Source organism: Panthera onca, chromosome F1 (assembly GCF_046562875.1).
Source record: "Panthera onca isolate mPanOnc1 chromosome F1, mPanOnc1 haplotype 2, whole genome shotgun sequence".
Classification (NCBI taxonomy): domain Eukaryota; kingdom Metazoa; phylum Chordata; class Mammalia; order Carnivora; family Felidae; genus Panthera; species Panthera onca.
In genome coordinates, this window is record NC_138355.1 from 4,963,410 (window position 1) to 4,991,051 (window position 27,642).

General features: G+C 53.5%; 1 protein-coding gene across 3 annotated transcripts; it reads left to right on the plus strand.

Annotated features, from left to right (window-relative positions):
* Nucleotides 1-17,274: 17,274 nt before the first annotated feature.
* SRP9 (signal recognition particle 9) lies at nucleotides 17,275-27,637 on the plus strand. Of its 3 annotated transcripts, none has more exons than XM_060643298.3 (4): nucleotides 17,275-17,481; nucleotides 22,472-22,540; nucleotides 26,453-26,605; nucleotides 26,967-27,637. In XM_060643298.3, the coding sequence occupies exons 1-3, from the start codon at nucleotides 17,410-17,412 to the stop codon at nucleotides 26,570-26,572; spliced, it is 261 nt and encodes an 86-aa protein (XP_060499281.1). In that variant the 5' UTR covers nucleotides 17,275-17,409; the 3' UTR covers nucleotides 26,573-26,605; nucleotides 26,967-27,637. The 3 variants fall into 3 exon arrangements, with proteins under 3 accessions (XP_060499281.1, XP_060499282.1, XP_060499280.1); XM_060643299.3 differs by having other exon boundaries at nucleotides 27,215-27,637; XM_060643297.3 differs by lacking the exon at nucleotides 26,967-27,637 and having other exon boundaries at nucleotides 17,276-17,481; nucleotides 26,453-26,909.
* The last annotated feature ends 5 nt before the right edge of the window (nucleotides 27,638-27,642 follow it).

A 27,642-nucleotide genomic window follows, 5' to 3' on the forward strand; every position in this document is an offset into this window, starting at 1 on the left:
CAAATAAAAAGATCCACTTATTTGCATTTTATATGTATTTTAAATGACCTTCCCCTGTACCTGATCTCATCCAATTATAGACACCATCAACAGAAGAAGCACCCCTTTTATTTTTGTAGACCACCAAGGGGAAAAAAAAAACTTACATTGATTGCAACACGCGTCCTGATTTCAGAGATATTAAAATCGGGGGGGGGGGGGGGTGGGCAGTGCATCTTAGAATTGATACAATATCACACGCAGAGTAATAATCTCCTTTTCATTAGCTTCTGGCAGTGAGTCAGGCCACCGCACCCCACCCTCTCTGCGAGTCTGATGTGAGGCCAGCCTGCTCCGGAGTTGATGCGGCTCGAGAAAGCCCGGGGGAAAGGAAGGTGGGGGTGAACGGATTCAGCGTTTCCAAGGACGAGGTACCACATGGGTGAGCAAGTCCAGTCCCCCCGCCTCTGCTTCCTGGGTCTGCCAAATAACGGAGCTCGGGATTCACGGACAGGGACCCGGGGAGGGGGAGGGACGAGCCTGTAAGGGGTCGCCCGTGTCCGAGGCAGTGTAGACCCTGCTGCAGGAACGGTCCCGGCCACGGAGCTGATCAACGAAGCCTCCGTGGAGAAGGCGTCCGACCTGAGCCAGGAGGCAAAGCACCTCAGGACCACAAAATGCAGGGAGGCGGAGAGACGGGCACCAGGACCAGGTGACCGTGCTGTCCTTTAGTGACAGCTGACCACGGGCAGCAAAGCCGGAGGAAGAGGTAGGCAGCTGACTTCAGGGTCGTACACAAATGCTTCAGGGTTTTGGACCTTCTCGGGCTGGCTGTGGCCACCATCCGGTTTTTGAGCTTGGGGGATCATTGATGTGAAACAACATTTCAGGGGAGAGGGGGGAGGCACCTAAGGAAAAAAATACAAGGAAAATACACCCCAAGATTTATTGGAGGGACTATTACCAGAAAGAGGACAGGACAAGACAGAGCGGTTTGGGGACACGGGTGGCAGAGGTCACCGACCTGGATGACCAACATGAGATCGGAGAAGAATCAGCCTTCAGGTGGCTGGAGGCAGTCGTGACGTTGGGGAGGGAACGGGAGGACGCCGGGTCAGGAATCGCTCGCACAGAGGTTCTGACGTCATGGGAAAAGATGAGAAGCAGAAAGGAAGGTTCAGGACCTCTCCGGAGAAACTGGTTTTTGTTACAAAGTATTTGAAACACGGGAGTAATATAGACAACAATAGAGAGGCACCTTGGACACACGGGGGGGGGGGGGGGGGGGGGGGGGGGGGGGGGGGGCTCCCAGACCCGGAGGGAGTGCTCCCAATTGGGGAGGGGATGCTCCCAGACCCAGCAGGGGTGCTTCCAGACCTGGAGGGGGGTGCTCCCAGACCAGGAGGGGGGATGGTCCCAGGCCGGGAGGGGGGTGCTCCCAGACCCAGCAGGGGGATGCTCCCAGACCAGGGGGGGTGCTCTCAGACTGGGAGGGGGTACTCCCTGACCCAAAAGGGGGGGTGCTCCCAGACCAGCAGACCATGCTACAAAGCCAGTCCAGAGAAATTATCAATTTCCTCTTCCTCCTGCACATAAAGGCTATGTTTGCAGGATACCGTAGTCTGGTAAGTGCGTAATAGCAGATGTCTAAAAAACAGTGTCCAAGAAAATTACAAACGAGGAGCATACCTCAATCAAAAAATACTTTATTGCAGGGGCGCCTGGGTGGCTCAGTCAGTTAAGCGTCCGACTTCGGCTCAGGTCACGATCTCACGGTCTGTGAGTTCGAGCCCCGCGTCGGGCTCTGGGCTGATGGCTCAGAGCCTGGAGCCTGCTTCCGATTCTGTGTCTCCCTCTCTCTCTGCCCCTCCCCCATTCATGCTCTGTCTCTCTGTCTCAAAAATAAATAATAAAACGTTAAAAAAAAATTAAAAAAAAAATACTTTATTGCAGTATTGCAATATTGAGTATTGAGTATTGAGTATTGCAGTATTGCAGTATTGAGCGCCTGGGGGGGGCTCAGTCTGTTGAGCATCTGACTTTTGATTTCAGCTCAGGTCATGATCCCAGAGTCATGGGATCGAGCCCCGTGTTGGGCTCTGCGCTGACAGCGTGGAGGCTGCTTGGGGTTCTCTCCCTCCCTCCCTCTGTCTCTGCCCCTCCCCAGTTCATGCGCGCGTGCTCTCTCTCTCTGTCTCTCTCTCAAAATAAATAAGTAAACTCAAAAAAAATACTGTATTACTAAAACATCCTAACCATCATCTGAGCTTCCAGTGAGTCGTGATTTGCCTGCTGCTGGAGGGTCCTGCCTCCCTGTTGGCGGCTGCTGACTGGTCAGGGTGGTGGGGCTGAAGGTTGGGGTTGGGGCAGTTTCTGAAAATAAGACAAGGTCGCCTCATCGATCGACTCTTGCCTTCATGAGCGAATTCTCTGGAACACGCGACGCGGCCTGATCGCATCTGACCCCTGGCGGAACTTCTTTTGGGACTGGAGTCCTGCCTCAGACCCTGCCGCTGCCTTATCGGCTCAGCTGATGTCCTGTTCCAAATCCTCCGTTGTCATTTCAACGGTCTGCCCAGCGTCTTCACCGGGAGGACCTTCCACCTCCAGAAACCATACGCGCATCCGGTCAGGTTTGACGAGGAGATCGCAGGCCTTCGGTCCCGTCTGCAGCCCCCACTTCTGACCCCGGTTCCCTTGCTGTTTCCACCACAGCTGCAGGGGCTCCCTCCCCTGACGTCCTGAACCTTCAATTTGTAAAAAATGCGATATCTGTGAAGCATAATAAAACGAGGTAGGCCTGATAAAAAAACACTCAGATATTCAAGTGTCCCTCTTCCCATGTATCTGCTTCAGATTCTTTTAAAAACATTTTTCCCCAAAGAAAAAACAAACATCGCAGATAAAACTGAGGTCACTCCCATTTCCCTCCTCCCATTCCCTGGAGAGAAACTCTATTCTCCTCTTGCTCTGTGGTCCTTCCAATTATTTTTGTTTCTCTTACGACCGAGAGAGAGGGACCCGAAAATATTAGGCAGGGATTTTAAATTGTTTATATACACAGTACAATAACATGCATATCTTTTTGAAATTTTCTTTTATTTCATTCAATACCTGTGCTATGTTTCGGAAATTCATCCATGATTATATACATGTATATTAATATGTATTATATTTATTTTAACTTTAATATAATATGTCCTTATATGCACATGCCAGGATTTACTTCTCCATAAACAACAAATCAATGGGCATTGAAGGTGTGATCCAAACATATGTTGTGCACGTGCCCAAGAGTTGTTTTTTTTTTTCATGTTTATTCATTTTTGAAAGACAGAGAGAGACAGAGCACAAGCAGGGGTGGGGCGGAGAGAGAGGGGGACACAGAATCCGGAGCAGGCCCCAGGCTCCGAGCCGTCAGCACAGAACCCGACGCGGGGCTCGAACTCACAAACCACGAGATCATGACCTGAGCTGAAGTCGGACGCTCAACCGACTGAGCCACCCAGGCGGCCCTGAAATTGCTTTTGTAATCTATGCCTTTTTCCTATGGGGTTGGTAGTTTCGGGATTTTGTTTTGTTTTGCTTTGCTTTTTTAAAGTTTATTTATTTATTTTGAGAAAGAGAGGGAGATTGGCAGACAGAGAGAGAGAATCCCAAGCAGTCTCCATGCTGTCAGCACAGAGCACAGCTTGGGGCTCAAACTCACAAACCATGAGATCATGACCTGAGTGGATATCAAGAGTCAGACAATTAACTGACTGAGCCATCCCGGTGCCCCTGTTTTTGTTTTTGTCTTTTAACTAATTTGTGGGAGTGCTTTATATATTTTGGGCAGAAATCCCCTGTCAGGTGCCTATGGTCGTAAATATCTTCTCCCCGTCTGTGGCTTGTCTTTTAACACTAGTCGGTGTCTTTAGTTTTCCTTTTCATTATGAAAATATTCAATCAACCACAAAAGTTGAGAAAAGAGTAAAATGAAGTCATATTATCCGTTACTCAGACTCAATTGCTAAAAGGCTTTGTCTCATGCACTTTACCTCTTTTTTCTGTCTTCTATCTCTGCTAACATATGTTCTTTTACTATTTTTTTTTAATGTTTATTTATTTTTGAGACAGAGAGAGACAGAGCATGAATGGGGGAGGGGCAGAGAGAGAGGGAGACACAGAATCGGAAGCAGGCTCCAGGCTCTGAGCCGTCAGCCCAGAGCCCGACACGGGGCTCGAACCCATGGACCGTGAGATCGTGACCTGAGCTGAAGTCGGACGCTCAACTGACTGAGCCACCCAGGCGCCCCTTTTACTATTTTTTAAAGATTTTATTTTGGGGGCCCCTGGGTGACTCAGTCAGCTGAGCGTCCGACTCTTGCTTTCGGCTCAGGTCACGATCTCGAGGTTCTTGAGTTCGAGCCCCAAGTCGGGCTCAGTGCCCGACGGGGCGGAGTCTGCTTGGGATTCTCTCCCCCACCCCTCCCCACTCCGATTGCCTGCACTCTCTCTCTCAAAATAAATAAACAGTTAAAAAGATTTTATTTTTAAGTAATCTACACCCAACGTGGGGCTTGAACCCACGACCCCGAGATCAATAGTCACGCGCTCCACTGACTGAGCCAGCCGGCGCCCCCCCGACTCACACATTTTAAAGCAAATCCCAGACTGTCCGTCACTTCCTCCCCACATACATCAGCAGCCGTCAAACCACGGTGGACACTCGGTAATCCTGCCACCGTGACACCTGCCAAAATGAACACTTTCTCCGCCACGTCACCTCGGACGTAGTGACTGTGGATACCTGGGAGTTTTTCACTGGGCTTTGATTTTTCTGTTGCCGATCACAGACGTCCCACTGCCTGGCCCCGGGGTTACCACGGCCATCCTTCTACGTGAGGACGACCCCGGAGGTTCCATCAGGTGGCAGCCAGAGAAGCCGGTGACAGCCTGCCCGCCCCCTGCGGTGTGCTCGGATCAAAGGGCGCAGATGTTTCCGGGGGGGAAAGGGGGGCTTGGGGACAAATACTAGATTCCCTTCGCTAGAAAGTCTAGGGATTCCTCCCTGCACTGCTGAGCCCGGCAAAAGAGCCCAAGTCACTGGAGTTAACGGGAAGATTGGAGCAGCTTTGGATAAGACACCAGTGAGGTAATGTCTGGTTTTTGTTGAATATCCCGGATAGATTACTCACCCTTGCTAGATACAAGGTGAAGATACCGTCGCGTACAAACGCAAATCCTGCGGGAAACGGGGCCCCCGCTGGCCCCGGACTGGGGAGCCCCTGTGCTGTCCCAAAGACCCCAGGCAAACGGCCCAGTCGGCTCTGTGATCTTTGCAAACTCCTTTTCCCTGGGACCCCAGGCCACCGCCGAGAAGCGAGGCGAGGTGCTCGCTTCCGGCAAGATCTCCTCTCTGGCTGCAGAAGAGCCTCGCGTAGCCAGAACAGGCCCCCAGGGCGGCGCTTAGCAACTCTTACCTTCTGGGCCCTCAATCCTGTGCCTGGACCAGTTCCTTCCATTTAAAAAGCACTTTCCAGGGGCGCCCGGCGGCTCCATTGGTTGAGCGCCCAACTCCTGATTTGCTCTCAGGTCATGAGGTCACGGTTGGTCGTGGATACGAGCCCCACATTGGGCTCTGCGCTGAGCCCGGAGCCTGCTTGGGATTCTCTCTCTCTCTCTCTCTCTCTCTCTCTGCCCCTCCCCGCCTCGTGCTTGTGCACACGCTCTCTCTCTAAAACAAACAAAAAAATTTTTTTTAAGTTTATTCACTTTTCAAGAGACGGAGAGAGAGAGAGCATGAGCAGGGGAGGGGCAGAGAGAGGGGGAGACAGAATCCGAAGCAGGCTCCGGGCTCCGAGCTGTCCGCACAGAGCCCGACGCGGGGCCCGGACCGCGAGATCGTGACCTGAGCCGAAGTCGGACGCTCAACCGACTGAGCCACCCCGGCGCCCCCAAGACAAATTGAAATGAACAAATAAAAAGCATTTCACGAAGAATTTCCACATGCATTGCTTCGATTCACAAGAACTTTGCAAGATGAGCAGAGAATAGTGAGGCCCGGCTTGGTTAAATGACCAGGCAGGGCTCCAAATGGGGAGCAAGGCCACGTGACCCAAGGCCACGTTTCCCTGCATCCACTGAGGGGGTTGGACAAAGCTCCCCAAGGTAGTCCCCTTCCCGGCCCAGGCCCGCCTTCACCCCGCCACACCCCCCTTGCCGTCTGCCAGGGCCCCCCCTCCCGCCCACAGCTGCCCAGGGCAGCCCGTTCTGCAAGGACACTGACTCGCCAAGCATCAGGGAAATGGGCCGACTGCCCCAAGGGCTCCCGCTTCACCCCACACACTCTCTGACCCTCGGCAGCGGGGTCCTTAAAAATGTCATTTCACAACGACCGTCCAGGCAGACAGCAGGGTCACGGGTGGTAATATCATCAGCGTTGGCCGGCCTGGCATCTCGGTGGCACACTCAACACTGGGCCAGGAAGGGTCTCCAGGGCGCGAGAGAGCAGCAAGCTGACGCTGTCCGCCACCCCACCCCGCGAGAGTCCTCCCCACCCGCCCGCCACCCGGCTCGGCTCTCTGTGCTGCGCGGTGCTCCCGGCTCCTCCTCTGCAGAAGCCACCAGCCCCCAAGGGGGCAAAAGGCTTTAGTAATCTGGACCTAAACAGCTCGATGTGGCGAATCACGTGTCGCAGCAGCACCTGCTGTCATGAAGGTCAACACCAGAGTGACTGCCTCTCACCGTCCCCGCCCGGCGAGCCGCGGCCAGAAGCCTGGGCCGAGCAGAAAGTCACGGTCAGCCCCGGTGTTGTATTTCACCGGTGGCTCTGCAAATTTTTTTTTAATGTTTATTTACTTTTGGGGGGGGAGGGTGGATCGAGAGAGGGGGGTACAGAGGATCCAAAACAGGCTCTGAGCCGCCATCACCGAGCCTGGCATGGGGCTCGAACTCACAAACCGTGAGATCACGACCTGAGCCAAAGTCAGACACTCAACCGACTGAGCCCCACCAGGCGCCCCGACAACGTGATTTTTTAAAAATAGAAACACAGTCAAAGGGGCACCCGGGGGGCTCAGTCAGTTGAGCATTCGACTCTCGGTTTTGGCTCAGGTCGTGACCTCGCGGTTCGTGAGTTCGACCCCTGTGTCAGGCTCTGTGCTGACAGCGTGGAGACTGCTTGGGATTCTCTGTCTCCCTCTCTTTCTACGCCTCTCTCTCTCTCTCAAAGGAAATAACATTAAGGAAGAAAGAAAGAAAGAAAGAAAGAAAGAAAGAAAGAAAGAAAGAAAAGAAAAATAAATTTTATTTTAATTTTTTTTTTAATGTTTATTTATTTTTGAGACAGAGACAGACAGTGCATGAATGAAGGAGGGTCAGAGAGAGAAGGAGACACAGAATCGGAAGCAGGCTCCAGGTTCCGAGCTGTCCTCACAGAGCCCGACGCAGGGCTTGAACTCATGAACCGTGAGATGATGACCTGAGCCGAAGTCAGAGGCTCAACCGACCGAACCACCCAGGCGCCCCAAGAAACACATTTTAAATATGTTCTTTCTCTCAATCCTCAGAATACAGCTGTGTTTGGTGACTGTGGATTCAAATGTCAGCCTCTCTTCCTTTCTTCTGATAAGGATGGAAGGGAAAATATGACCCCGCACCCAAAGGGAACAAACCGAGGCCACAATTGTTCAAGGGTAAATATGCACAGCAGGGGACCCTGGACTCCGACACAGCTCTCCTGGCCGCACCTGTCCAGACCCCGGGGTCCTGACTCCTCTCAAGTCCTTCCTCCGGTCGGTCCCCCTAAATCTCTCAGCCGTGCCCATCGTCACCCCTCCGGGCACGGTGCTGGGCTCTTGGAATCTGCTAGCTAAGCGAATTCTCTCAAAGCGCCTATGATGCTCCTTCTACACAGCAGGAAGCGGATGCCCGTGGTGGCTGTGGTGTCCCCAAACGGCGCCGGGGCCGTCTGGCTTAGTCCTAAGGGCTCGCCCGCCTCAGACTCACTCAGGGAGTCCCTCGAAGGCACCAACCGTCCGTATCCTTAGTCCCCAGCCCGAAGCACCGTGTCTGGGACAACGGATGTGCTCGGCAGCTACCTGCTGGGTAAGCACTCACGTAGCCCAGGACAGAGGCGGGGAAGGAGGCTTAGGAAGGCCATTCTGTCTGAGCCTGGACCCCCAGGCTTTCCCCGGGCACGAACTCCTTCCCCGGCTTTACCCAAGACCCCCAAACACCCCACCCTCCGATTGACTCTGAGCCACCGTCTCCTGCAAAGGCGGGACCTACTGCACGGCTCCGGGGGCCCCCAGCCTGCCGCCCGACGCCAGTCCCCGGGACCACACTTCTGTGTCTGCGCTTAGAGGCCACGGGCTCCCCGCGAAAGCTGGGACTCCGACTCGCAGCTTCCAAGGTCACGTGCGGAGGGCGGAATCAGATGGGGAGCCCTTCCCAGAACGTCCGGGCGAATCAGCTGCTCAGGTTGGGACAAATCCAGAACATGTGCCCACACGGGGCAGCGGATTGCACGCCCTAATGTGAGCCAGCTGGTCTGCAGAAATGGCCCACGGGAGGGACGGGGGCCTGGAAACCGCCCAGAGAGCAGACTCCTCGGGGGGGAAGTGATGAGTCGACTCTGCCCACGAACAAGGGCTTTACTGAAGTCCTTGCAACAGGCCTAGCAGCCGCTCGCCTTGGGGTAGCCAGAGCGGGGTGACCCCTGACCCTTGGCGGGGTGGGGGCGCCTGGGGGTTCAGTCGGTTGAACGTCCGACTTGGTCACGATCTCACAGCTCGTGAGTTCAAGTCCCGCGTCGGGCTCTGTGCGGACAGCTCGGAGCCCGGAGCCTGCTTCGGATTCTGTGTCTCCCTCTCTCTCTGCCCCTCCCCTGGCCACACTCTGTCTCTCTCAAAATAAATGAACGTTAAAAAAATGTTTAAGATGACTCTTAGATTCAAAGTTCTAAGGCATCTGGCCCCAGGCTTGGCACGGACATGGGTGAGCGTGGCCCTGGGGGCGGGGAACCGACGTGGCCACGCTGGGGGCAGCGTGGGTGCAGAGAATCGAGCCTGACACACAGATGTGCTAGGCAAGACGGGACAGGACGGCCGGACGGGACGGCTCAGCCTTGGGTCCGGAGAACAACTTTCTTCCACGTCTTCCTCTCTCAGCCACGGTCACTGCCGCCCATCAGCAAGCCAATTACCAGGTCCAATTATCTCCCTTCAGCCTCCTCCTGGCCCCAGCTGCCACGGCTCTTGCCAGAACTCTGCTCACCAACACCCTGGCCCTAAAAGCCCCAAGTCAGCGAGAGAAGGCTCTGCCCGCCAGGACCAGCTGCCGAGCTTCCCGACACCAAGATAGGCCACGGGAGTTCAAGGCCGGCTTCAGAGCGGTGCTGGGGCCCGTGGGCCGCTGCATCTGGACCGAGATGAGGTGGGGGCGCCCGGCCCCCTGGAACCGCAGCAGCCGATGGCCGCACCCCTACCCTAGGAGGTCGGGAGGCTTTCGAGGCCTGTCGCTCCACGGTCAGGGCTTGCCTAGAGCCGAGCCTGGGCCTCCGGGCCGAGCACGGCTGGGAGACGGGCCAGGGCTCACTCGGGGACGCTGGGAGAGTCCCAGCACCGTGCCACGGCCCGGCCACGTTCCCTTACGCTGCCAAAGCAGGTGTCCCACCTCTGCCCACGGGTGAGGCCGAGCCCCGCCCGTGTCTTCCTGCCCCGAGCAGGGGCGCTCACTCCTGAAGACGCCCATGCCGAGGAGCCCTCCGAGCGGTACCACGGTGACTCAGCCCCCCCCCTTGCGGCCCAGGGGACCAGGACCGGGCGCGCGTCGCCCGGGCAGTTGCGCATCCTGAGAAGCAGCAGAAGTGACTTGGGGCCACTGCTTGGAGAACAGGGGCATATTGTGCGGTTGGGTGCAGACGGCCATAGGACATCTGTCGGCCCTGTGCAGACGCCATCCGGGCCCCGCGCGGGGGGTGGACGGGCCGGCCGGGAAGCTGGGTGGTTTCCAACCGGAGTGGCAGGAGGGCGGCTGTGCCCGTGGGATGCTGGCGACCCACGTCCAGTAGAAAGGAGGTCTAGAAGCCACGAGGGACGTGTTTCCCCGCCCTCACCACATGCGTGTGACAGTCCGGATCTCAGCACGCGCACCTGACATGTCTCAGGGGATACAGAAACCCCACTAGTGGGTGATTAAAGAATGTTTTCCTAAAATCACTGGTCGGGGGGGGGGGCAGTTTCTCCCTGTGTCATCAGCAACACTGACTGAGCGGGACAGTCTGAAGTGTCTGGTTACAAAGGTCAGCGCCTGCCCCCTCCCCCGTCGCCCCCCCAGCCCCTGCATCCTGAAGACAGACCACAAAGGGCAGAAATGCTTCCCAGGAGCCTGAGCCACCAGACACACCCAGCTTGCAGCTGGTCGCTCACCGGGGGGACACGGAACACCCCACCTTTGTACCGAAGACAAAGGCTTTGCACACTTTGTTCCGTTCCTCTTTGGCAGTGGCTGGAGGGCTGGGTGAGGTGGGCAGAGACCAGAGCAAGGGACAGACACTCGGTGTGTGCCCAGCGTCTGAGGAGGAGAGCACGGCCAGAGGGGGGGACGGGACGTGGGACGGGGCAGTCAAGCCTCCGACTGGCTCAGGTCATGATCTCACGGTTGGTGGGTTCGAGCCCCGCGTCGGGCTCTGACAGCTCGGAGCCTGGAGCCTGCTTCGGCTTCTGTGTCTCCCTCTCTCTCTGCCCCTCCCCTGCTCTCACTCTGTCTTTCTCTCTCTCTCAAAAATACCTAAACATTAAAACATTTTTTAAAAAGACAAAGTCGAGTCGGGGTGCTGGGGGGCGGGTGGGAGCACCCAGCCCTCCGTGTCTCCAGGGGCCTCTACTCCCTTCAACGCTCTCTCTCCCAAGCCCACCAAACCCCAGGTACCCCAACCTCTCGCTGGGGAAGGTCCGCACCTGCCCCCTGAAAGCTGGTCTCTGCTCCCACCCTCTGCATTCGAAGGCCTGGCCATTCCGTCTGTCATAATCTGGCTTTTATCCTCAAATCCCAGCTCCCCTGTGCAGCCTGTCCTGATTCCCACCCACCCCCCACCCCCCCCCCCAGAGCAGAATCCTGAGACTTGATCGTGAACGCTGCTCATTACTGCTAGCCCTGTGCCGGACCCTGTCTTTCTTGTGCTGGGCCCACCCCGCCCTCACGAAACCCCAGCGAGTACCAGCTCAGAACGTGTCAATTGACTGCTGGACTGAATGACTGAAGACACAGGCAGCCGGGATCAGTCAGGAGCCTGCAGTCACCACTTCCCGGGCCACCCAGAGGGTTTCCAAGGCAGACCTCGCCGCCGAGTGGAGACGTCATCTGAGTTATTAATTAATGCAAACACAGTTCATCCAAATGCTCCAGGGCATGGTTAGAAAAAAAAATCCAGAACACTGAAAAAAAAAAAAAAAAAAGGATAAAAATAACATTTACCAGCCTAGAAATAACTCCCAGGCTTTTCTCCCCTCCTCCCCCCCACCCTGGGCCCCCGTCACCCTCCAGCTGGTTGTCCCCTTCCCGCACCTTCCCACTGAGCTTCTGTGGTGATTAACAGAACTCCCACCAGTGACTGCTAATTGGGTTAATGGAGGGACTGCGGACTTGTACTTGTCCCCGGGCTGCCGGGCCCACCGCCCTGGCTGCTTCCCGACTACCTGCCTCTCCTCTGTCCCCGGCTCACTAATTTGCAACAAACACCTCCATTGTCACCCACACGTGGGACTTTGGGGGTTCAAGTGAATCTCCCTAAGGCGGAGAACAGAGGACGCTGCTATTTCGGTTTGTCTCGCGGACAATGGGGCCATTCTCTGGGGCCCGTGGGCAGCGCGGGGACTGAGTGGTGGGGGGGGGGGGGGGGGGGGGGAGGGGGGGGGAGAGGCAGCCAGGCAGCAGCGTGCTGGGGCCCAGTGGGGGGAGCACATGGGGGCGAACCTGGGACTTCTCTCCCCAGCTTCTTGGGACTTGCATTTCATTCCAATGTATTTCAGATGCAACTGACAGCCAGGAGCCTGGGGATCTTGGTGTCCCCGCCTCCACGGGCGGGCCTCAGGGCTCCAGAACACCCTATTGTTTTCGAGATGTTTTCATTCTGCCCGAGTCTGTTTCACCTTAAACAGATCATTACCTGCCCAACTAGGGCAACGTCAGCCTTGTGGAGCGGGGTGCCCCTGGGACAGCCTCACACCTGGGGGCGCCTGGACCCGCAGAGGCTGGGGGTTGAGGGGGGCATCCGTGTTCTAACGCTTCTCTGATCTCTGAGCCCCTGGCTCCTGGAAGGAGCTTTGTCTCTTAGAGGAACTTTCTCTCCCTTTGCCCCTCCCGGCCTCGGGGTAATCCTACTGTCACCACCAGCTCCGGAGTGCTGGGTGGGGTCCCAGGGGCAGCTCTGGGCTACTCCCACAGACCCGCCAGGGAGAACTGTTTGGGGCACTGTATACAGTCACACCTTCTACTGTCTGGTCCTCACCGCTGAGCCCCTGGGAGGGGGGGGATGCTTATGTCCACCTGACTCCCCAGTGTGCCCCTGTGCCCAGGTCCTGGGGGCTCCATGTGTGGTCAGTGTTGCCTTGGGCTTTGACTGTCAGCTTGCCTTAGCCCTGTCCCCCTGTGCTCTCACTAGCGTGTGAGCTCCCCCCACGCAGCTTTGTTTTCACTGTAGCCCGGGAGAGGTGCTCCATGAGTAATTAATGAATTAAACTGGGCTGGAAGTTCCTGGCGATCAAAATAGGAGCCCAGTGCGGGGGCTGGGGGGGGGGGTGGGAGGCGGTGTCTCCAGAAAGGAAGGGTTGATGGAGCAAAACGTCACCGTCACCGAAGGCACCAGCAGCTTCCCCGGCTGAGCTGGGAGTGTGGCTCCCCGGGGACGTCTTCCTCGGGGGACAGGGACAGCTCCCTGGGACTTTCTGCTCACCACTGCCCTCCGCTGGACACAGGGACGCGTCCGCTTTCCTTCCTTCCCCACTCTGGACACAGCTACTGGGCTAACCGGTTTCTCGGTCTCCTCTTACCCGATTTGTTTCACCCTGACCGTGTGACCCAGGAAGGCACCGGAGGAACAGCGGCTGCTCTGACTCCCAGCGACTCGTGGGTTCATCAGACTTCTCACTTATAAGTCGCGTCGGGTGGGGGCGCCTGGATGGCTCAGTCGGTTAAGCGTGGCCTCCTGATTTTGGCCCAGACCATGATCTCATCATTGTGGGAGTCCTGCGTCGGGCTCTGTGCTGGGTGGGGAGCCTGCTCGGGATTCTCTCTCTTCCTCTCTCTGCCCCTCCCTGTCTCTCTCTCTCTTTCTCTCTCTCAAAATAAATAAATAAACATGAAAAATGAAAAGTAAGTCCCCTCAGTTTGCCAAGAAGCTGTTTTCATCTCCCTCCCCAAACGGAACTCGGCTGGGCCCCAGCTGGCAGGGATTTGGACACACGAATCTGAGGCTCGGGGAGGAAGGCAGGACTGAGCAGGAATTTGGGGGGAAGAACCGCAAAGGGGGACCCCCGAAGTCTGCTAACTCGGGACGGCTTCCGAAGGAGTTGGGGGCCCCAGGACGCAGAGCAGGTAAAGCCAGGTGGGGAGAAGGAGGGACAGGGCCTGGCAAGTCTGGGAAGTTTTAAAGACAACGGGGTGGGGAGTGGCCTCAAATGGGGCCGAAGAGTCTAGTCAAGAAAGGACGGAGAGGTGTCTGTGGGGATCAGCGGACACCTGTGAGAGCCGCTCAGGCTGCAGGGTGGCCGCAGGGTGGCCGGAGGGGACACATGCCACCCACGCGCTTGGGCTGACAGGGGGCAAGGATGGGAGAGCACAAGGGCTTTAGGTTTCGGCCTTGCTTGCTGGGCAACGGAGAGCGAAGTCCTGCACCGATCTGTGCAGTATAATCTACTCTCATACTTGGTTTCCACTTTTTCTTTTAATGTTTATTTATTTATGGGGGGGAGGGGAGGGAGAGGAGAGAGAGAATCCCAAGGAGGCTCCAGGGGCGGTCGGCACAGAGCCCGACGCGGGGCTTGAACTCAAGAACCGCGAGATCAGGACCTGAGCTGAAATCAAGAGTCAGAGGCTTACCTGACTGAGCCGCCCAGGTGCCTCCCAAGATTTTGTTTATTTTTTAAATTTTATTTCTTAATTTAATTTATTTTTTTTTTTCAAAAAAAATTTTAATGTTTATTCATTTTTTGAGAGAGAGAGAGACAGAGCATGAGTGGGGGAGGGGCAGAGAGCGAGGGAGACCCAGAATCTGAAGCAGGCTCCAGGCCCTGAGCTGTCGGCACAGAGCCCGACGCGGGGCTCGAACTCAAGAACCGCGAGATTGTGACCTGAGGCGAAGTCAGATGCTTCACCGACTGAGCCCCCCAGGCGCCCCTCAGACTCGGTTTCTTCATCACCTAGAAAGGAGAGTTGCACAGACCCATAATCCCCTATCCAAACTCCTTGCGGCCACATGCTTTTGGGAATTCACAGCTTACTGGATTCCACAAGGCAACACGGTGCACCCGCCGTGAACCACCTAACACCACCGGCACAGACCGGGCTCCACCCTGTGCTCAAACACGCCAAGTGGGACAAATAAAGACTCCAAACAACCTTCCAGGAGGTCAGGTCAAGTTTTCTACCAACAGAGTTACTAAGATACTTTTGTTTTTCTGGGCTTTGCAGATTTCCAGGGTTGTGATAAGGGCCGGAGGGCCCCCCTCACGGGATTGTTTTAACGCCCAAATGGGATACGTGTGTGTGACAGTGAAGCCAAGTGCACTTTACAGAGGGCACTCCTCTGGTAGCCTTCCGGAAGCCGCTTGTCTACAGCTGGGAAAATAACCTGGTTCAGAGAATGCATCGAGTGTAGCCGTGGGCACTGGAATGATCCACGGAAGTCTAACCTCTTCTTCATCCGCATTTCTCTCTCTTCAGGGGCCGGGCCCAGGCCGAGTGACGGGCACCCTCACCTTGGAAATCCCTGCTGTACTGTCACCCTTTCCGCCAAGGTGTGGTCTCCGTGAATCTGGGATGAGGTCCGCCTTGCAACTGACAGACGTTTCGTTCCTCGCTGCGACAGAGGGCAAAGCTGGCATTGTCTCAACTTCTATGGTCTTTTTTTCCTCTGGGTTTTTTTTTTTTAATGTTTATTCATTTTTGAGAGACAGAGCGGGCAGAGAGAGACTGAGACACAGAATCCGAAGCAGGCTCCAGACCCTGAGCTGGCAGCCCAGAGCCCGACACAGGGCTCGAACCCGCGGTCCACGAGTAGGACGCTTAACAGGCTGAGCCCCCCAGGCCTCCCGCTTCTGTTCTTGGTGGCTCTTCCACTCAATTCTCATTAACTGGGCCCCTGGCCCTCAGTCCTCCTCTTCATCATACCCTCTTTCCTACCCACAAGTGATGTTAGTAAAGTGTGGACAACGCAGCTCGCCATGTCCTCCCTCCCCATCCCCTGCAAGGCAGGGGGGAACCTTCCCCCGGTCACACATCTGTACCTTTGGCCCTCCCCTTCACGCTCTCTTTGAGATCCCGCTTTGCAATTTCTCCTGTACTTTTCATCTCTCTGTCTCGTACGATTCCATCTCTGGAAGTTACAAACAGGCGCAAGCTCTTTCCATCTTAAAAATTAACACTCTCGGGGGTGCCTGGGAGGCTCAGGCGGTTGAGCATCCGACTCTCGATTTCAGCCGGGGTCAGGATCCCAGGGTTGTGGGATCGAGCCCCGTGTTGGGCTCTGCACTGGGGCTGCTCTCTCTCTCTCCCTCTGCCCCTCTCCCCTGCTCTCTCAAATAAAAAATTAAAAAAAACAAAAAAACAAACCACTCTTTCTTCACCAATGTCTTCAAGCCACATTGTGAGCCTTCCGTGTATGGTTAGGCTCTGATAGAGTATAAAGCGGTCGCCTCCACTTTTCCATCTCTTCGCTTCTTTCCATCAATTGCACCCAGACCCCGCAGGCTGACGGCGGCCCATCCGGCCTAGGTCACCAACGACCACCATCAATCGACTTGTTTCGGGTCTTTGCACCTGTGCCCTGTCTGCCGCCTGAGATCACTGACTGGTCCCTCCTCAGAACCTGCTCCTCCCCTCACGTCAAAAACCCTCCTGGCCTCCTCCTTTTCTCTCTCTGACAATTTCCCCTCTGCCTCTTTTGTGGGCTCTGCTCCATCTTTCTAACCCTTCGAGCTTGTGGCTGTTCCCCAGGTTTGCCGTTAGTCTCCTTTTCTCAAGCTGTCCTCCCACGCTGTCCTCCCATGAGGAAGGCTCCCTGATGCCCTATCTGCTGATGACTGCTGCTTCACACCCCTCCTGCAGTTTCTGACGGAGACACCAGCTCAGCTACCCGAGGGCTCCACCTGGATGTCCCGAAGCTCAAGCCCGGAACTGAACGCCCCGTCTTCCCCAATCTCTTCCTAGCTTACTCTTTTTTCCTTGCCCCGTACGGGGTGACAGCTGGAGCCCTATGAAAGGCATTGAAAAACTCATCTATGGTGGCAGAAAGCAGATCAGTGATCGTCTGGTGGCAGGGGTGGGTGTTGGCAGGGGATTAAATATAAAGTAGCACAAGGGAACTTTCTGGAGATGAAGAAAGGTCTCCGATCCTGATTGTGGTATTGGGCATATTCACCAATAGGTATACACACATATACGTTGGTCAAAATGCAGCGGACTGTACGTTTAACACCAGTGTGTTTTACTGTACGTAAAATATAACCAAACAAACTTGGTGAAAGCAAGCGTCACCCCACTGCCTGGAGAGCCAAGGCACATCTCGTACCCCGGCGCAGGGCACCCTGGCTTCTTCTCTTCCCCCCGCCCCTACACACCCGCACACTCCCTGCTCCCAGATCTGAAGTGGGCCTGGCTGTCCCAGGCACCCCCGGACTCCGCTAGAGCGCCGGCGACCCCCAGGCCACCGCGCTTCTTCCGGGGCCCAGCGAGCCTCATAAAGGCCCGTCGCCCAAACTTTTCGGTTGCACTCCTGCGTTTCTGTCTCCTCCTCCCTCGCTAGGCTGCGGGCGCGACAGCCGGACCCGGTGGTCTCCGGGCTCCTGTCTTCTGCGCTTCCCGCCCAGCGGCTCCACCGCGGTAGCGGGACCCTGGGCCTGACCACGCAGTTCCGCTCCTCCAGTCCTGCAGGGGGCGCTGTGGCACCCTGCCACCTGTCTCCCGGCTCTCGACTCCTCCCGGCGAGCTCCCAGAGGCGCAAGCTCGCGGCTCCGCCCCTTCTGGCAGCATCCCTCCTTCCCATTGGGCGAGGGCGGGCCGGGCCGTCCAATGGGACGGGGCGTTGGTGCGAGGAGGCGCCGCCATCTTGGGACGCTGGGTCTTCGCACCGGTCGCTGGCTGCCCGAGGTGGGTGGAAGGTGGGCCGGGTCGCGCCGCCTGCGGTCGCGGGCCTCGCCTCCTCTCGCGCTCCGCTGCGGCCCCACGATGCCGCAGTACCAGACCTGGGAGGAGTTCAGCCGCGCGGCCGAGAAACTCTATCTCGCCGACCCTATGAAGGTAAGTCGCCGGCGGGGCCGCGGGTCAGGATGTCTTCCCTGCCGCCCGCGCGGCCTCCGGAGCTTCTCCAGTCTCCTGGCCGGTGCTGGTGGTGAGCGGAGACGGACTCTCTCCTCCCCGGGGAGCGGCCGGACGGGGTCCTCGCGCGGCCCTGCGCATGCCCTCCTCTCCCCCAGGCCCTCAACCTCCCCGCCGCCTTCGCTGGGTTTACGTGTCTCTCAGGGCAGGGCTCCTCCCCCTGCAGCCGCGGCCCGGGTGCCCTCTTCCGACCTCCTGCAAATAAAACCGGGACGTTTGTCTGTCCCCGCCGAGACACTTGAAAGAGGCCCCCCAGTTGGGAGGCATCCGCACCCCTTACAATCGTGGTTCTTAACCTTTCGGAGGTCGGTGCCCTCTTGAGTGAGAGTGCTTGCACCCTTTCCCCAGAACATCAGCGTTTGCAGATGGGTTTAGGGGGTTCGTTCACTACCGCCACAGAAGTCGTAAGTAGATGCCAGAGGTCAGGTCACCGTTAAAGGGCACGGAAGTCCCAGCGGCGGGAAGTTAAGCCTTCGGGTCTTGATTTTTCTTCCGCTGGAGGTTTTATTTATTTCGTTGTCATACCCAAAGAGTGTTTAAATAATGGGGCGCCTGGGTGGCTCAGTCTGTTGAGCATCTGACTCTTGATCTCGGCTCAGGTCATGACCTCAGGGTTCGTGAGTTCCAGCCCCGCATCCGGCTCTGTGCTGACAGCTGGGATCCTGGAGCCTGCTTCGGATTCTGTGTCTCCCTCTCTCTCTGCCCCTCCTCTGCTCATGCTCTGTCTGTCTCTGTCTCTCTCTCAAATATAAAGTAAGACATAAAAATAATAAGAAATAGCTCCTTGCTAATTAAAAAGCTTGCCAGGTTTCTAGACCTAGAAAAGTAGCAAGAAGCTGTAAGACAATAAAAAGTCCACTCTTTACAGTAAAAGGTTGCAATGATAAGAGGTGGTGGAACGGGTTAGATGTTTTGGGGGTTGAGTATGTTGTTTATGACCGGATCCCTGGCTCCTCCATTGGTCGACTTCCCTGTGTGCAGGGACGTTGCTTCTGGAGCTCCAGCTGCGGGGCAGTGCGGCCCAGGACGCGCGCCCAGCAGTACCCACAGCTACCAGAGTGTTTGAAAACAGGGCAAAGAACATACACGTTCCCATCAGGAGCCATCATGTTTCAAGAGCAGGGTCGGGAAAATGAAAATAAAATGGTAGTTACAGAGGATTGCTGTGAACACAGCCAGTCTAGAAGAGGCCAGAAGGGGAACCTTTCAGCTCCTCACCCCATAGAAAATCCCAGTGCCCTGGAAACCTCTGCCTCCTCATGACAGCCTTCTGCGGGTGTTTGTTGTTTTATAGGGATGAGGGGAGGAGTGCGGAGGGGGAGCTGGACCAAGTTTTCTTGGGCGCCTTCCAGGTGACAGCCATTCGGGTCCTTCTGCGTGTGATTTATGTGAGCGGTTAAGACCCTCCCTGGAGGGAAACGAACAGTCTTTGATACGTTAGCTGGTTTGCCCGGGGTCTAAGAGGTGAAGCCAAAGTTCGAACCCACTTCTCTAAACCCCGAGTCTGAGCTCTTCCTGCCGGTCTGTGAAGACGAAGGGACGTTTTCTCGGGACTCTGGAGCCGGTCGTGCGGAACCCTCTGTCCTCTTCCACCGGTTGAGCCCTTCAGCACACCCGCCACCTTTAACGTCGCTGGAGACGGTGTTCCCGCTGGACCACGTAACAACCTCCTAGTCGGTCCTTCTGTGTCTCCGGTCCCTCCTTCATTCACTCAGGCCACACCGTCTGAGACAAAAACCGACTTCTCTGTTTCCTGCTTAAATGGTGTGTTTACACCGATTGCCGGAGAAAGTCCAGGCTCCCGGTCCACAGTCTGACCCTCTCCAGTCTTTCTGGCTTTTCCTCCACTCTGGTGCCCTGACTTTCCAGAATTGTCTTCGTTCGTGCAGCTGCTTCAGCTTCTCTCCTGCCTTCTTCCCTAGAAGCAGAACGGCATGCATTTCCACAGCTGCCTTCAGGAAGCCTTCTCACCCCTCCCCTTCCCCCAACTTAAATCACTTGTTTTCTCTTCTAGCATTTCCCCCCGAGTATGCCTTCGTGGGATTTGATCCGTGCTGTCCTCTGTCTGGTGTTTTGGTTGAACTCATAAGAAAACAAGAACCTGATGGCTTTTCCTTTCTTTGTGGCGTCTGACCTGGTTGTCTTAGGTGCCCCCTAACTTACAAAATGGACCCTCTTACAGTGGCTCTCATTGCTCCTCATGAAGCCAGCAAGCATTCTTTTAACAGAGAGATGACTTTACATAGTTGTCCTGCTTTGTACGGTGTAAGGTTTTGTTGCGTTTCTGGAAAGCTGATTGTTTAAAACGGAATTAAATAGCAGAACGGAATTAAATAGCCCAATAAATAGAATCGGGTGTCCAAAGATAATCTAGTTGTAATTTACATAAGTGCTTGGTGAGTTCCCTTTTGCCCTTCACCAGAACAAATCTCATGGTGGCGGCCTTTTTGTCCCCCAATCCTGGGAGAGCAGAGAGCATGATGGGAAAGGCTGTAGGTTACAGCTCTTAATACCCCTTTTTATACTGTTTCCAGAATTGTCTTCAGATTTCAGGTTCTACGTTGTAACCATTTTAAAAACGTTCCTACTGGGGCGCCTGGGTGGCTCAGTTTGTTAAGCGTCTGGCTTCAGCTCAGGTCATGATCTCACGGTTCAGGGGTTCAAGGCCCGAGTCGGGCTCTGCGCTGACAGTGTGGACTCTGCTTGGGATCCTCTCTGCCCCTTCCTCTCTCTTGCGCTCTCCCTCTCTCTCGTTATTCTTAAAAAAGAATAATGTTAGCAAAGCTGTGAACTCTGTCGGGAGATGCTTTCTTTTAGGTGAGTCATTTTCTTGGCCGAGCAGTGAAAGGAATTGTGTAGCATGGCACTCAACGTAGGAATTATTTTGGAAAAGTTGAGGATGGAGACTTCTTTCCAAGACAGAGTTCTGCTTTTCTGTCGTAACGCATCGTGTCGTGCCATCATGATAAAGACGTGTTTGTGTCCGAATCCGCCTCCTGAGAGGCTGGAGGAGGGATGGCAGGGACCACCGCGGCGGGGCTTCCTGAGATGGATTTGGACCCAGACGCCCCGTCTGCTGTTTTTCCCACTGCTTTTCCCATCATTCCTCTGTGGCGGGGTGGCGGGTATTGCAGGGTAGGGAGAACTTTCTCCTCTGACCTCCTTAAGTTTTAAAACTGGGGACCCGCAAATCACCCTGACAAAGGACAGAGTAACAAGAGGAAAAAACCCCGACACGTGTGCACATGAACGTGCACGAGTTCACAAAGCAGTGTGACTGAGGAGACAGAATCGGGGCCTCTAACCTGTCTTACCAAGGTCCTAAAGTGTGGGAAGGAGGGTACCCAAAGGAAAGCGGGTTTGGAACTTCCGGGAAGAAGGGTATGCTGTGGGAATGTGTGGTAAATGAGAGTCGTAAGGTTTGCGATGCCCTCTTTTCCCAGTAAGGAAGAAAGGGACACCTTTACTCTTAGAAATTTATGTCGGGGCGCCTGGGGGGCTCAGTCAGTTAAGCATCCGCCTTTTTATTTCAGCTCAGGTCATGATCTCAGCGTTGGTGGGTTTGAGCCCCACGTTGGGCTCCATGCTGACAGCACAGCCTGCTTGGGATTCTCTCTCTCCCTTGCTCTCTCTGGCCCTCCCCCTCACACGTGCGTGAGCGGCTCTCTCAAAATAAGTAAACAAACTGGAAAAAAAAAAAAATTCATGTCACTTTTACAAAGGTTCATTTGTGTCCTGCTTGTAGCCAGAAGGGGCAGAGAGAGCTAATTGCTCTGAGCTCGGGTCAGTCCTTATGCCAGAGTGATAGGTTTGAGGTGGCATGGTGGGGTCCCCTTCAGTAAATAGACCGTCCCCAACTTAACGTTGGTTGGACTTTCGGTGCTGCGAAAGCAATATAAGTTCAGTAGAAAGCATGCTACGAATTTGAACTTCGATCTTTACTTGGGCCGGTAATCAGCAGACAACGCTCCCACGAAGCCGGGACCGCCGGTAGCGGGCCATAGCTCTCCATCGGCCACGCCATCAAGAGGATAAACAGCCGGTACGCTCCGAACCCCTCTGTACCCACGCAGGCATCGTTTGCAGTGTGGTGTTCGACAAATTACATAAGACGTTCAGCATTTTGTTATCAAATAGGCTTGGTGTTAGATAATTTGGCCCAACTGGAGGCTAATGTAAGCGTTCGGAACGTCTTTCAGGTCCGCTAGGCTGTGACGTTTGGTAAGTTAGGTATGTGAAATGCATTTTCGACTTAACGATATGTATTTTTTTAAGATTTTATTTTTAAGTAATCTCTACACCCAACGTGGGGCTTGAACTCAACCACCTCAAGATCAAGAGTCTACTGAGCCAGCCAAGCGCCCCCTTTCTTAAAAGTAATTTCTACACCCAGCATGGGGTTCGAATTCACAACCCTGAGATCAAGAGTCGGATGCTCTACCGACTAAGCCAGCCAGGCGCCCATGATATTTTCAGTTTATGATATTTTCATCTGACGGTGGGTTTATTGGGACATGACCCCATCATAAGTCAAGAAAGGTCTGTGTATCCTAAACCGACTGAACCAACCAGGCGCCCTTAAGAAAGGTCTGTGTATTCTTAATGCCAAACCACCTGAAGAGTCTCCTGGACGTTCCCTGCATGTGGGTGTGTTTTGGGAATTTTCAGTACATCTCTTCAAACTGGCTGCAAGTAAAATACCCGGCTTTTAAAAAAGTTTTTGAAAAACGAATTGTAGCGATAGGAATGGACAAAAATACCTTTTCCTACCTCATTTCGATAATAGCAAAGATGCTTCTGGGTGTTTTGGCTATTAATTCTAAAAGAGTGCTTTCAGCGTACCTGAAGACTAAGTTATTTTTGAAAAATGTGTTCTGACTTCACTGTTTCTAAATGTGTATTTTTATTTCAGGCACGTGTGGTTCTCAAATATAGGCATTCTGATGGGAGCTTGTGTATTAAAGTAACAGATGATTTAGTTGTAAGTATACATTTTTATTTGTTGCATACTTCCAGACTTGTTGGAATTAATCCTTTTGAAATTACTTATGTAGCATTTATACAGATCGCCTGTTAGGATGCTTACTTTGCATTTTGTTCCAAAGTCAACCTCATTCTAGAAGCTGCCTTTCTAGACTTTTGGGGAATAACTTCCTTCATCAATACAGTATGTCAGGTGTAATTTAATTACTTTCAGACTTGAAGCGAGAGGAGTGTGGAGACCCAAAGTGGACGCTCCTTATGAGCGTGTGAGAAGGTGATGGTATTTGAACACAGGTTCTAGGCTTTATAGTCCACCCTCTCTCCTTCCCCGTCTGCTCTGTCTTGTCACTTGCACACATCCCAGTAATCCCTCGGCCCCCTGCCACCTGCTCCCCACCGGCCACTGCTCCCCACCGCCAGTGGCCGTCTGCTGAGCTACTCTCCCCTGAGCTACTCTCGTCTGCTGAGCTACTCTGGGTGAGATCCCGTCAGCAGCCCCTCATTTTCAGACCTCATGTTCTCATCAGCTCGCATGTTACCGGACCTCCCTGCTGCTCTGATACAGGAAACCACTCTCTGGTGGGAATTATTTTGGCATCTGTGGTTCCATTTTATTTTTTTTCTCTCTTCTCTGTTTCATTCCTCTTTGCTAATAAATATTGGTTTCTCCAGGATTCTGTCCTTGGCCATCTTTCCATACTGCTTCTGGAGCGGTCCGTTCAGCCACGGAGCCCAGGACTGCCTGGGTCTAGGCCTGTCTCCAGATTTGTACATTTAGCTCATGCTTTTCTCCTGACTTGACGCCCAGCTCTCTGTTGAGCATCCTCGCGTCGGTGCTTCTCGGAATTAGCCCGTCTAGAGTGGAACCAGACTGCCACCTCCCGTTTCCTGGCCTTGGTTGGTTACACTCTCACCCACCTGCTCGGAAACCCTAGGATAATGTCAGGCTCCCTCCTTTCCCGTCCTCACCTGCACTGTTCTGCACTTGAAGAGCGTGTATTTTGATCCTCTCACGTGCCCACGTGCTCGCCCGGGCCTTCGGGAATGACTGGCCCGAGCGCCCTCGTCTCATGTCCTGCCACGAGGGCCCCGTCTTCGCTCTTCTCCCCTCAGTTCAGGGCATCGTCCTCACCTGGCGAGCCTGCCAGACTGGTCTCCTGACTGTGTGCCTGCCGCCAGTTCATCTTCAGTGGTCCCGAGGGACTTCCACAAACACACATTTGCTCATTAGGACCCTGCCGAGAAACCTTAGTGCCTTCCCCATCGCTGCTCGCGTGGCCGCAGCCTCGTGTCCCCTCCACCCTTCGCCTTTTCTGTTACCTGGGGGCTCCTGGGACCTGTGGGCTGTCGTGAGCTTTCCCACTTCTCCGTGCTTCGGAGGGATCTGTGTCCGTGTCTGCAGCTCTGAATCCCACCCCCGCCCCAGTGTGGCGAGACTGATGCTTCTCTTCCCAGACCCGGCTCAGAGGGTTGCTTCCCTCCAGCTTTTCTTTTTCACTCTCTTTGTCCTGTATCGTCATTGTTTCATCATATTTGTCTTTGTAGTAGATTGTGGGCTTCTGAGAGAACAGGGAGCAGAGAATTCTTACCTGTGTTGCTAGTGGTTAGCGTGATGTCTTGACCCGGAGGGTACTTAGCGAGCAGGCGTTTATTTTCCATTACTGTTTTCGTAAGGTTTAGTTTTTTAAGTTCTCTCTATGCCCAACGCGGGGCTCGAATTCACAACGCCAAGATCAAGAGTCACTCGCTCCATTGACTGAGCCAGCCGGGCACCCCGGTAAACATGTTTTTCGTAGGTTAGTTCTTTTAAACATCTTATAGTGACTGGAAATCACTTTTTGTCTCCGGTTACGTATTATACTTTTGCATCCTATATTTGTGTTGAAGGTCCCATTGTCAGGTTGCACAAATTCAGACTTTGCGTGACCACCACGTGTTCCGGGAACGACTTAAGTTGGGTGAGGTCACTGGAAACGTGAGACAGGACAAGTAAGCGGAGGTGCAGTCGGTCAGACCTGGAATCAAGGCGTTCGAATCCTAGCTCGGCCCTTTCCCGGCCCTTCAGCCTTGGAGAGGTTTGGGCCAAAAGTTAGGCTTTCCGGGCCTCAGTTTCCTGACCTGGAAGCGCCCCGGCGGCGGTCACTTACCCGACGTCGTGGCCGTAAACCACCTGTGGGGAAGGACACGGCTCTGTCCCGCCTCTTCTCGGGCCGCACGCATGTCCCTGAGCCTCGAGCGTTCACGCTGAGGATCGTTTCCCTGTGACGGGCACAGAGTGGAAACTGCTGCGTTCTGTGTTTAAAACAGCAAACAACACAGAACTGATGTTCACACAAATTGAGGACCTTCTGCCTCTGGTCGTGATTCTGCCTGGTTCAGGACTCCCGGGTGGCAGTCTTGGGGAGGACTTGATGCATCACTCCTGTGATTCCTGTGACCAGATCGAAATACGATCTTTTGTTTCTTTGTTAAAACTGCTGAGAGTTAGTCCGTGTTTGGAAGGAAGCAGACACAGTTGAACCCATTCTCCTGAACAGTAGATCTGGGAATCCGCTCCAGCGGTAAAAATCTGGTCTCTACTAACACTTGAAACAAGTTTGCGCACCTCCCTTGCTAATGCGTTTTAATAGTTAACGGTCCCTTCGCAAACTCAGCCTTGGGCTACATTTATTGTTGTCACCATGTGGCTTTGATTTTTCTATAATCCCATTTGTGCATCGGTTTTTCCTCCTCCCATGACTGATTTAAACATTTTCTATGAATCTGAAATCTTTTTTGTGAGACCGGAGTGACAAGGCAGATCCATTCGCCCTCACGGCCTCATCACGAGATTGTCACACCTCCCACGATGTGTGGGCAAACATTTTCAGTAAGTGATTTTGGAGGGCAGAGTGGATTCAGACCATTTGGGGATGATAAGATCGAACTGTAGATTACTTAAGTTGATGAACATTATTGCAGGATCGTTCATTCCCTTTGTTTAAGGCTCATGTGAACCCTTAAGATGGGCCGGAGAAAAATGGACCTATTATTACAAAATGAGGGAAAGAGCTGCCAGCTGAAATTTGATGTTTTTGAAGACTGTAGAAAAATGGTATCTGAGAGACCTCCAGCAGGTCTTAAGTACCTGCCTAGTGAACAGTGTAACTTACAGCAAAGAAGAATTTGATTAAAGAATTGGATTAAACATCGTACATCCCTTCAGCATATCAAGGTTGGACAGATTTATGCGGTTTAGTTGAGGCAGTGACCAGCTGTGAGCAAGTGATGCTGAATTTTCTCTTAAATTCTCATTACTGCCTCCTCCCCATCTCCCATTTGCGGTAGGAAAAGGGATCCTGATCCTGCTATGCTTTCCCCAGTATAACGCCATTATTTATGACCAGATCCCAGGGGAAAATAAGTTGATTCCAATCCTTGAGTCCTCATCAGACCCCACAGCAGGATTTAGCTTATTACTTAATTGGTCATTTTCGAGACACCTCTGATAGAGTTCATTTCATTTTTTTAATTTACAGCAGTGGAGTTGGGAATACTGTAAGATACTAAAGGAATGTAATTGCTGGGGTCTTAAAAACCTGAGCGTATTGGGGCACCTGGGTGGCTCAGTCCGTTAAAGCTTCCGACTTGGGTTCAGGTCATGATCTGGTTTGTGAGTTCGAGCCCCGCGGTCGGCTCTGTGCTGACAGCTCAGAGCCTGGAGCCTGCTTCAGATTCTGTCTGTCTGTCTCTCTCAAAAATAAATAAACATTAGAAAAAGAAAGAAATGATTGTATTTGCCTTAGTATGACCTCTGGAGGGAATGGGATAAAATGTGGTAGGAAAGACTCAGGTTTGTACCCAATCCTACATTTGCTACATTGTTAATCTAGTTTTATGAGTTAATGTGCGCTTTTGAAATTTCTGACAGTGTTTGGTGTATAGAACAGACCAAGCCCAAGATGTCAAGAAGATTGAGAAATTCCACAGTCAACTAATGCGACTCATGGTAGCCAAGGAATCCCGCAGCGTTGCCATGGAAACGGACTGAATGGTTTGGAAGGAAGATGACCCTTCTTTGGAAGTAAATATCTTTTGAATTTGAAAACAGTGTCGGGAGAGAAAATACCTTATGTAACTAAGTGGGCTCTTCAGAAGCGGGAGATCGTTTTTTGTACTTTTTTTGTAATGTTTGCGTTAGAGAGCTAGGACTGTAAATGCTTTCAGGTAGAAAGCCTTTATTTATTTTTGGAAATTGAACAAGAAATGCATCTATGTTGGAAACTTTTTGCAGATCGATGTTGGGCGAAATACATAATTATTCCATGGTTAAGTTTGTATCCGTAATTTGAAAATGAGCTGTCAATAAAAGCCCATTCTTCCTTAAATTTAGTGAATCTGTCTTTAAAAGAAAATGAACCGTACACATTTTGCTGCATTGATAGGTTTCTTTTGGAGCATAACAATTGTGTCGTTGAGGACCCACCACCGTCGGGTACGGTGAGTGGAATTCTGTGCACAGCAGCACACCGGTCTGTCTGTGGGCGAGGCGTCTCAGCTGTGTCTCCAAGTGATCATGGAACCAAGTGTGCTTGACCTAAAACGTTGCGGCTTTAGCCTGCATTTTTTACCATAAGGGATTTGTAGTATCATTCACTTGTTGAGCAGATCCAGCTTTCAGCTTTGAATCCAGCTTTCAGTGCCCGAGAACAACCGCAGTTACTTCAAGCGCATGGTCACTGCTGTACTGAGACCACCGTATTCCAGAAGGCCTTGCCACGCGTTTCCCATCTGTGTTTTCTCAGAAGGGCTAACGATGTGACCCGTGAAGTCTGCGGGTGTCTGCGCCACCGCTGCCCGTCTCTCCCTTCACCAGGATGTTGTGTGACTGTCACGATGTTATGTTGTCCGCTGAACCAGAAGTATGATGTTATTTGATACTCATCGTATAATTGTAACCTGAGTTTCACCACCTAAATGTTCGCGTGTTGCTTCCTATGTTAAAATATTTTTTGTTAGGAATTTGTCGTGTTGAACAACATTTTAACCTGGGAAATTCCGTCAGCCATATGACTTTTTTCATGTTTCCGAGAAGTCTATAAAATATTATATGGATGTATG

What these genes read in the sequence shown, in the direction of transcription:
- SRP9 (XM_060643298.3), top strand. Translation starts at nt 17,410, where the DNA reads ATGCCGCAGTACCAGACCTGGGAGGAGTTCAGCCGCGCGGCCGAGAAA. An exon ending in ATCTCGCCGACCCTATGAAG is followed by an intron (nt 17,482 to 22,471) that starts GTAAGTCGCCGG and finishes TTTTTATTTCAG; the next exon opens with GCACGTGTGGTTCTCAAATA. An exon ending in AAGTAACAGATGATTTAGTT is followed by an intron (nt 22,541 to 26,452) that starts GTAAGTATACAT and finishes AATTTCTGACAG; the next exon opens with TGTTTGGTGTATAGAACAGA.